The sequence below is a fragment of the Helianthus annuus genome, chromosome 14 (assembly GCF_002127325.2).
Source record: "Helianthus annuus cultivar XRQ/B chromosome 14, HanXRQr2.0-SUNRISE, whole genome shotgun sequence".
NCBI lineage: Eukaryota > Viridiplantae > Streptophyta > Magnoliopsida > Asterales > Asteraceae > Helianthus > Helianthus annuus.
In genome coordinates, this window is record NC_035446.2 from 144,201,727 (window position 1) to 144,212,665 (window position 10,939).

At 36.4% G+C, this 10,939-nt stretch overlaps 1 protein-coding gene across 1 annotated transcript; it reads left to right on the forward strand.

Moving 5' to 3' along the window:
- Positions 1 to 5,628: 5,628 nt before the first annotated feature.
- LOC110907519 lies at positions 5,629 to 6,615 on the forward strand. Its single transcript, XM_022152491.1, has one exon. The coding sequence runs from the start codon at positions 5,629 to 5,631 to the stop codon at positions 6,613 to 6,615; it is 987 nt and encodes a 328-aa protein (XP_022008183.1).
- Positions 6,616 to 10,939: the final 4,324 nt, after the last annotated feature.

The following is a 10,939-nucleotide window of genomic DNA, read 5'->3' on the forward strand; positions in this document are numbered from 1 at the left end:
TCTCTTTGTCTTGGGAGGTGCCGTTGAGGGTCCGGGCAATTCACTTTTGTTCCTTTTCTTGTATTTATGGTAGATTTAGTAGTCTTTTTGCTTCTTTTGTGATTTTGAGCTCATTTCATCCTGAAAATACAAAAGGAAGACAAAAACACTCTTTTTCCAACATTAGTACTTAAAAAGGGTTAGTTTTATGCCTTAATTGATGTGTTTTATATGTTGCATTTTACACACATCAATGCATACCTTGGTTGACTTTTAGGACCATTTTGAACCCGGATCTAAAAAACAGACCCATGTGGTGGAATAATATGCACATTTAGCCAGCAACAATGGGATATCAAGTGATTGATAACCTTAAGGCGAACACATTCTTATAAGCCTCTGGGCAACATTAGAATGTAAACAATAGCATTGATCAATAATATATTCTAAAAAACCAAATGAACTAATGTAGATGTGATAATTTCGACCGACTTATATAGGTTGATTTGGGGGGCATTTTATCTCAAAATGTCAAATAAAAAACTTTAGCTATAACATGAAATGAGCCAGACAAGTTGAAAATCATTTGTATATTTCTAATGCATACAACCAGTTTGATTCAAAACTTTGGTTTACTATACTAATACTGCTACTGCATACACAAATTTACACATTACCTAAACTTTTTCTATATATAAAAGAGTACACACAATGTATCCAACTCCACCCAACCCACTTCAACCTGACTCTGTTTTGAACCATTACCCAACCATCTTCCCATCTCTAGCCAAATAGTATCAGTGGAACTTCACAACCCTTAGGTTGTGAGCTAAGTTTCTTTAAAAAGCATAGCAAAACAATTAGTTGACCCTTTATAAAAGAACTATTTCTAAGAAATACATCTGAATAAATGCAAAGGGAAATACATGCAAGAAAGACAAAAAATTGATTACTAACCATTTCCAGAGAAGGAGCCCCAAAATTTTTTCCTTTGCTTCTGTTGACATGCTTAGCCAAAGCCCGAGCTCCATTGTTGTTATGACTTCGCATTGAATAGTTCCACACTACTCCATACGGGACCTGCCATTTTACTTTTTCCATTCAAGTTGGTTTTGTCAATTCCTACATTAGAGGCTAAACGAAGGCGCTCTAATATGCACTTCATAAAGACCCACCCCACCTGGAACATACAACATGAAATCACCCACATGAGAAAGTAACTGACAGTAAAAGGTCAGAAAAAATATATTGATTTTTTAACTGTTATTTGTAAGACAAAAGTCACATGACTTTTAGAAGATTTATAAGACAAAAGTCACTCGACTTTTAAAAGATTGATAAACAAAAGGCACACATCCTTGTTTAGCTTCAGAACTATGGCCAAAAGAATTCATACCAAAACTACAATGGCCGAAAGAATCCATATCACAACTTGTAAAGAACTTAAAGACTCATTTGATTTGATAAAAAAAAAACTTTTTATAACTGTACTCGATATGAACCACAAAGAAATGAATCACAAGATACAAAAAAATTATAATAATAAGAAAAAAACTCGACTAAAGTGAGAATCACACGACTGTTCATCAGCCAAAAATAATTCTAGTTGGAAAAAAAAAAACAATTCTTGCAGCACATACGAACAACGGAACAAATGTAAAATCGGAAAGAGTTACACGATGCAAAATCAACAATATAAAATAAAACCTAAAATCAACAACCGCAACAGCAAACACGTAAACCTAAAATCAACAACCGCAACAGCAAACACGTAACAAAAATTGATCTAAAAGAAAACACAATTTTCTCAGTAAATGATTACCATTAGAGCTGACCTCAACAACATCCCCAAAAGGTTCACAAACTTCACGATTTTTCATCATCATCATCATCATCATCATCATCAACTTTTTCCTATTTACTACCCTTCGACATCATCATCCTCCTAGTTGCCAACCTCTGAATCCATCTGGTCATCAATGTCATTGCAATCTGCCATTGTGTTTGCTCTGTTCTACAAGCAATTTTTTTTTAACACAAAACTGAATTTTTAGCTTGCGAAATAACCAATTACATATCACGGACAATTACATGATCAGGAACCAAACAGGGTAGATTGGAAGAAGAAATTTTTGCAAGTTAGAAAGGTGAAATTGGGGGAAATTATGTTTATATAGAGTGTTTGTGAGATAGACAGACATTAAGTTACCTTGGCTTAATCGGTGCAGGAAATTGCAAATTGATACAAAACTGAACACTATAAAGGCTTAACCCTAAAGAGTACACAAAAATTGAACTTCAAAAGGTAAGAAAGAGTGAACCTGCTTGGCTAAATTGATACAAAACTGATGCATTTGTAGAAACTCTCATGTGGAGGAGCCAACGACGATCAAGTTCCATTGATCTTCCTTCTGTACCTGTACCTAGAGTGCAACCGAAAGTAGAGAAGGAAGTGGGATATTGTCCAATTTCACAATTTGTGTGTTTATATAAGGGTTCACTGGAGGTGGTTGTGGATTGCATACGTGGGAACGGTGGTTTTGATAATGCAAAAACTGTCCAAAATAAAAGGTAACCGTAGGATTCTATGAGATAGTGCATAACCTCTGACTGAAACCGCCATGAACATGGGCATGAAGAGGTAGAGGTAACCACCAGTTGATAAAACCACCACAAGAAGAAACTGCTCTAAACTGCCACCAAAGTAGTTATTTTTGAGAGTTTATGTGGCTGAGATTTAATCTCAGCCAAATCCAATGGTCATTATTGATTTCAAAGTTGGTTACACTTAATGGGAACCATAGATATATATAATATTATATATTATTCAACAAATACAAAGACCATGGCATGGAATAGTGTTTCCCTGTCATTGGTCGAAATGAGCGGCCGCCTCTCCTCTATTGGACCAATCTTTATTATTTTATATCCACTTTAAAATTACGGTTTCAGCAGTTTCGTTCGCAACGCGCTCGTAGTAATTTCAAAACACATGTAAACATAGACTAAATAACAAAAGAAATTCGCCGCATCGCGGCGAACTTCTTTAAACCTAAGTCGATTTAGGACCCATGCATTGGAAACGAACTTGTCAAACGGTGACGGGCCTGTCAAACGTAAAAAAACAAAAAAAAAACATTGAACCACATACACACGTTGCGACGTGTTGACTCGTAAAATTTTGAACGAACGTAAAACGAACAACTTACGAAAGATGAAAATTATAAGGGACCAAAGTTGAAAATAAAAAAGTATTGAGGTTAAATTGCAAAACATGAAAATTTTTGTGTTAAAAGTTAAAAAGCCAAAGAGATTAAAATGAAAAGATAAAAACCTTTGGATGAAAAATGAAAAATCAAAATATTTTTGAAAGACTTCATATGCATGTAGCACAAGAACATTAAGCAACAAAATGTTGCTTATTTATAACTAGTGTTTAACCCCTGCGTTGCGGGTGCGGATCGTAAAACCATGCTTAGTAAAGTAAGCAAACGACGACTAAAACCGAGAAAAATCATAAAACAAAAACACGAATTCTACCTCCACGTAACGTAAAATTTAAACAACGATAAATGTACTTACATTGTGAACTCACATAAAATATATATACAAACTCGAATTTATAAAGAAAACTTTAACTTAAATACCGAAACAAAACTTTCAGGTACAAAAATGAAGTTTACAAACCCGAATGACTAAAATTATAAACCACACTTAAAAGACACGAAAAGAAAACCATCCAATCCAACCTCTTTCTTTGTTGTTGTGTGGTAAAAATATAAAATTGGAAATTAAAAAAATAGTACTATTGTAAATATCTCTAAGGCAAAAGAGCATACTCAAATCTTTCAATACTAATAAATGAAAATCTTTTTTGAACATGTGTCACTTTCTAGTGTTTTCTCAACTTATTTTATTATTTATCTTTCATATTAAATAATAATAATAATAATAATTTTAAACAAAATATTAGATAAGAATAAATATTTGTTTTTCTATAAATAATTTTAAACAAAAATTAAGATAAGGATAAACATTTGTTTTTATTATGATCATATTAAATGATAAAAATAATAATAATAATTTTAAACAAAAAATTAGATAAAATAATAAGAGTTAATTACATAATTAGTCCATGTGGTTTGCACAAACTAACATACTTAGGTACTAATAATTTAAAATCACATTCTAGGGTATTAACTTTTTATTTTGTAACGTTTGGAGGTATTAACGTTATTTGTAGGTTTAAAATCACATTCTATTAGTATCTAAGTATGTAATTTTATGCAAACAAAAGGACTAACTATGTTCATACCATAGTAGTTAATACCTCCAAACGTTACAAAATAAAAAGTTAATATCCTAGAAGGTGATTTTAAACTATTAGTACCCTTAAGTATCTTATTTTGTGCAAACCACAGAGACTAACTATGTAATAAACTCAAATAATAATAATAATTTTAAACAAAAAATAAGATAAGAATAAATATTTTTTTTCTCTAAATAATTTAAACAAAAATTTAAATATTATGAGTAGATATATATACGTTGGAGTTCTATGATTGAAATTATAGTAAATTAGGAATCAAAGGTTACCATTTAATATATACTTGATAATTGTATTATTATCTTTTTTTTACTAAAATTATATAATTATTTTAGGCCGGGCATATGCTTCTATCAAATTGTAAGTGCATTTAGACGCATCGCTATAATGGTTTGGAATGTTCATTTTTAAAAGATAAATCTTGACGACCGTTTGTGTTATCATATGACATTATATTTTATTCAACACGTGTAATATATGAGTTTTTTTAATATATATTTTATTATTATTTATTATATAAAATTAATTTATACAACCCGTGTAATACACGAGATTCTAACCTAGTTGTTATTATATAGTAACTAGTAATAAGACCCGCGCGCGTTGCAGTGCGGGTACGTCGCAAATATCGAACAGATTACCCCAATCGTTATGTGATGTGTTAACCATATGAAAACGTACGTTTTGACGTATCCGATTGAACTCAATGTATCCTATGGTTGCATTGTGATTGGATCAAAACGTAACGTAAATCGAATTTATATCGTATAATTATAACGTATTATACGCGACCCGACTAACTCGAATTTATATCATCAAGCCAAAAACTCTCGAGGGGGTTAAAGTGGCATTTACAAACCCGAAAGCTTCGCAGGGACTACTTTACGACGACGGACGACCGCATTTACAAAGTTCATAAAAAGTTAAGTGGTTAAAAATTGTATTTTCTAAACTTAAGAGCTAGAAAAGGGTAAAGATAAAATTTGATAAAGTTTTGGGTAAGAAGGAAACTATAACAAAGTTGGGGTTGAAAAGGAAACTAACATAAACTTAGAGTGTCAAAAGCAAACTATGTGTAATATGGAATATTGGTTTAGAGACTAAATTTATCAATATGAAAATATCGTGTTGGTGTGATGTTCAGGAGATTCCACATCCATCTAGATGAATGACATCTGCGAAAATATCAATATGCATCCAGAATATTGTAGAACACTCCTTTCTACCATGACAAACTTCTCGTATAAATATGCATCATCAGATTGTCCCCAAATTCATTCAAAACATAAAACTTTTACAGATCAATTTCCCAAAACACTAAAATGAACGTTCCATTTTTCAGAAACTACTCCAAGCAACAACCATGGAGCTCTTCCCGGTCCATTCCGGTTCGACAAACACAACAAAGATCATCCCCAAAAGTCATATCTGTGCCGGTCCACTTCGTCTCATCCGATCAACCACCAACCACAATATCGATGTTAAAGGATTCAGCAGCACTTCAAATCCAAAAAGTGTTCAGAGGCTTTGTGATCAGGAAGACCGTGAAGAAGATCGCTTCTATCAGAAATGAGGTTTACGAAATTGAACGAAGAATTGACGATACGGAAGTTGTTAATTTGATTCGTAGGGATGCGAAGGAGAGGCTGAGGGTGAATGAAACCCTAATGTCTTTGCTTTTCAAATTGGATTCTATTCGCGGTGTTGATTGCGGGATTAGGGATTTGAGGAAAGCGGTAACTAAGAAAGTAATTGCATTGCAGGAGAAGGTGGATTCAATTGCTCAGCCTGATCACCAAACCCTAGATTCACATTCACCTGATGAAATCGTTACTCCTGACAATGTTGGTACGAGTACATCAGAGCAAGTCACAGAAGCCTCTAATTCTGTTAACGAGAGAGTTGAAAATCATGTCGTTTCGGAAGCAATTGACGACGATAAAGATGGCAGTGCTGTTAGGAATTGCAATTCTGTGGAGGCTGCAGATGTAATCGGTGAGGTGGACGCCATGGAAACAAGTCCTGTAAAATTTGGGGAAAAAGATGATGGGCCGAGAGATGTGCAGAAACGCAATTGCGTGAATGAAGACAAGGGAAACAGAGAAATTCTAGAGAATCTGATGGATGATAACGAGGATATAAAGAGACTGATGGCTCAGATATCTGAGAGGAACGAGTTGCAGACGCGGATGATTAACGCGTTAAGTCGAAGAGTGGAGCAGCTGGAGAAGGCTGAGAAACAAAGAAAGAAGAAGAAAACACATGCTTCTCTAAGGAGGAAGAGAGATATAGATAGTTTGTGTATTTGAGAATTGAGTTGTATATGTGTTGAGAAAGTTTCTGAATAATATGATTATTTTGTTGCAGATGTGTTTGGTTTGTTGTTTGTTGTTTGATTCCATTTGTTTTGTGGAAATTGGATTAGGGGACTAGGGGTGGAATCACTAGTGATGGATTCCATCACTCCCATTATCCAATCAACTAATGCCATATCATCAATCCAATTTCCATCACTAGTGATAGAAATGGACTAGGGGTGGAATCACTAGTGATGGAATTCCATCACTCCCTCCCAATTTTTTTAATTTTCATTTTAAAATTAGAAAATAAAAATAAAACACTAAATTAAACATTTCATTAATTTTAAAACATACTAGTTCAATTTAACATACTATGAACATACAATTTAACATACTATGACAATTAGTTGATTGGATAGTGGAAGTGATGGAATCCATCCCTCGCTTGCCTCGATGTCTCCAACAATCTTTAAAAATAATTCTTTGGGTAAACGAAAACGATCTCTAAACGTTTCGGAATTGTATAGCGGGTTTTCCACAAAATAATCGTTCATCAAAACTTCGTTGGCACGTATACGATCACGGCCGACCATCTTCTTCTTTGGGCGGGACGACTCGGCATCAAGCTCGTTATACACCGACACAAAAAAGTTAAGCGTGTCGTTGTCGGAAGACGACTCGGTATCGGTATCGCTAGACATCGGAAACGTCAAATCGGTAGGGAATTCCATTTGAGAAAGATATAAAAAATTGGGTGAAATGGGTTTAAAATGGTTTAAAAGATATAATTTGGTGTATGAAAAAATGGTTAAAATGTGGATATATATATAGATAAAATGGATTAATTTTTTTTTTTTTTTTAAAGTAACCGTTGAAACCAACGGTCATATCCAAACGTTCGATTTTTTCATTCTTCAACGCGTTATACACAGAACGCGTTAACAATATAACGCGTTATATTGTTGGTGGCGGCGGTGTAGCAAAAGCCCATCACTCGTGATGGGGGGCCGAACACGGACCACCCCGGGATATAAGAATTCATTTTTGTTCTCTTGATGAACAATCTTATTAGTAGATGTTTGAATACCTTTTGTATCAACAAGGGTGAATCTTAACTGGATGATTATGTGAAACAATATAACAACAAAAAACAAAAAATAAATTATGGTAACAATGTGTCTTGATGAGAAGCAGCCTCCAATTAATGAATCATGACAATGATAGTGCCTGATAGTTGGTTCAAATGGTCGCACTGGTTTAGTTAAAGATTCACAATTCACAATGTTCTTACACCATCCGTCCGTAGCGGTTAAGAAAAATAATGCCCCCACCATGGGGCATTATTCAACACGTGTCATCCCAGTCAGCATGGGGCGTTATTGCAAAAGTGGCGTAGTGGGAATAATGCCTAATAATGCCCCTTCCAATCATTAAAAAAAAAAAAAAAAGCAAACAGTTGGTGATTGGATAGTCAAACCTTGGACACATGCAAAAGAAAAAGCAAACACTCCCATTGGCCACTTGCTTTGCATATTAGCGTTATTATTAAAATGCCAAAGTTCAATTTTTGATTTTTTTTAAATAACACCTACCGTAATGGGGGTGGGGGCGTTTCTGGGCGTTTTATTTTTCAATTTAAAAAAAAAACGCCCAACAACGGGTGGTCTTAGGGCAATAATATGTCATAGATAGTTTTGTATGCACATGATCAGCATTTCAAGTGATTGCTAATTATGTCACGATTGTATGATAAACAAGAACTCAGAATTTGTTTTGTGCTTGATTGGTATATGGTGTCACTAGCAACTGATTTGGTCCACGACCCTTTTTTATCTTGCATATCCAAGTCATTCGTAGTCATAAGGCCCTTTTGGGGGCGTTATGCGACATGTGGCATGCCACGTCAGCAAGGGGCTTTATGGGGCGTTATGCAACTTGAGGCCGTAGTCATAAAGCCCCTTTGTCATCATTACTCAATTAATTTAATTTTCATTTTTTTAATTAATTTCTAAGTTTTATAAAATTAAAAATCATTCCATTAAATAAAAAAACAATACATTAAAATAAAAAAAAAGTTAAAGAAAAAAATATTACACCTAAAAAATATATTTGTTCTTCGGTTTCATTTTCGTTCTCTCCTTCTTCCTCTTCGTTTTCTCCAGCATCCAAACCTACGTCTTCAAAGTTCCCGTCTTCGAATTCCTCAACCTCTTCTTCCTCGGAATCTTCTTCGTAGTCACTGTTGTATCGAATTGGGCGAATCGCCCAAGCATGCTCAACCAAATCCGCCTTCAACGTGTTATGTATTTCTCTAGATCGCAATAGCTGAGCATTTGCGAGTCTCTCTTCCATTGTTGCTTGGGTTCCTTCGACTAAATCTTCCGGAATATAGTTTTGGCATATCGCGCTTCCGTCATTCTCAATGATCATATTATGCAAAATGATGCAAGCATACATGGTCATTCGTATTCTATCCTTATGCCACATGCGACAAGGATTTCTGAGAAAATGCCATCGTTGCTGTAGAACCCCAAAACACCTCTCGATATCCTTTCTCGAAGACTCTTGTAATTTTTTAAAATACTTTCTTTTTTCATCGAACGTTTCAGAAAACGTTTTAACAATAATCGAATACTCCGGGTAGATACCATTGCCCAAGTAGTAGCCATGCTCGTAGTCGTTCCCGTTTGCATGAAAACCGGCCTTTGGTATAGTTCCAGAAATGTAGCCCTCTATTAATGGTGAAGCCTCTAACGTATTAATATCGTTAAAACACCCGGCTAAACCAAAGAAGGCCGACCAAACCCAAAGGTCGTATGACGCAACAGCTTGTAATACCAAAGTTGGCCCTTTTTGATCACCCCGTGTGTAACAACCCGCACTTTCGTGCGTTGTTACTACTCGCTATACTCGTTACGCCTAACACCAGAGATTCGGATCATAATGTAACAATATCAGGTACATCGCTATATCGAAGTATAATCGAATAATTACGCATATTTTATCACTATTACAAAGCTATTTTCGCAAATAATAACGCTCACGATGACGTTGAGTGAGGACCTATTCTACCCTCCTCGATAGTCGTGAGGTGTCAAAATGTAAACAACCAACGCTAACAAGGACTATCGGGTGAGTACCATGCCTCCAGCCGTCATGACGATGATGGCAATGCGAGCAAGTAGTACCCCGATAATCACTGTGGCACATCACATCGAAGAACGCACTCGAAGGCACGCGTAACTCGACCATCGCACTGAATATTGAATATATAGATACGTATATACGACCTTCTTTTGTGATTAATTATAATAAATAAATAAATAAATAATATAAATATATGGAAATATGGCCCAAACTATCGCAACGCACCAAAAACGAGGATCGAAAGGCCTCCGAACGGCTGGGCCAGCCGATCGGACGGGCCAGCCGAACGGCTGGGCCAACCGATCGGACGGGCCAGCCGATCGGCTGGGCCAACCGATCGGACGGGACAGCCGAACGGCTGGGCCAACCGATCGGACGGGCCAGCCGAACGGCTGGGCCAACCGATCGGACGGGACAGCCGAACGGCTGGGCTAACCGATCGGACAGACCAGCCGAACGACAGGACAGGCCAGCCTATCAGACAGGACAGGCTAGCCTATCGAACAGGACAGGCCAGCCTATCGGACAGGACAGGCCAGCCTATCGAACAGGCCAGCCTATCGGACAAGACAGGCTAGCCTATCGAACAGGACAGGCCAGCCTATCGGACAGGACAGGCCAGCCTATCGAACAGGCCAGCCTATCGGACAGGACAGGCTAGCCTATCGAACAGGCCAGCCTATCGAACAGGCCAGCCTATCGAACAGGCCAGCCTATCGGACAGGACAGGCCAGCCTACCCTCCTTTCCTTCCTCCTTGCCTATAAATACCCTTCATTCACCTCCAACACACTTGTTGTCACTTTTGCTGCTCGACCAGAAGTTCCAACCCCTTTATCTCTCGATTTCTCGCGATTCTTGTAAGTTTTCAACTCAAATCTTGTACTTCCTTGATCTTTATGCATTCCTCCACCTTTCTATCTTTCAAATTCCAACTTTTAACCGTGAAATCAATGGATTTGAGGTGTTCTAGGGTGATGTCATCATGGAGTTCTTATGAACTTCAAGTGTTGGTCTCATTCCACCAAGAACAACTCAGATCTAAAGGATTTCCACAAGAATAAACAAGATTTTCACATCAGATCTACACCTAAACGCGAATAAAAGGATTGAAGGATGGTTTTCCAACTTCCTTTCAACTCTTTTACTCTCAAAGTATTCAAAAACGGTGGAATTGGAGCTTAAAC

Coding starts and splice junctions, on each gene's coding strand:
- LOC110907519 (XM_022152491.1), top strand. CDS start 5,629: ATGAACGTTCCATTTTTCAGAAACTACTCCAAGCAACAACCATGGAGC.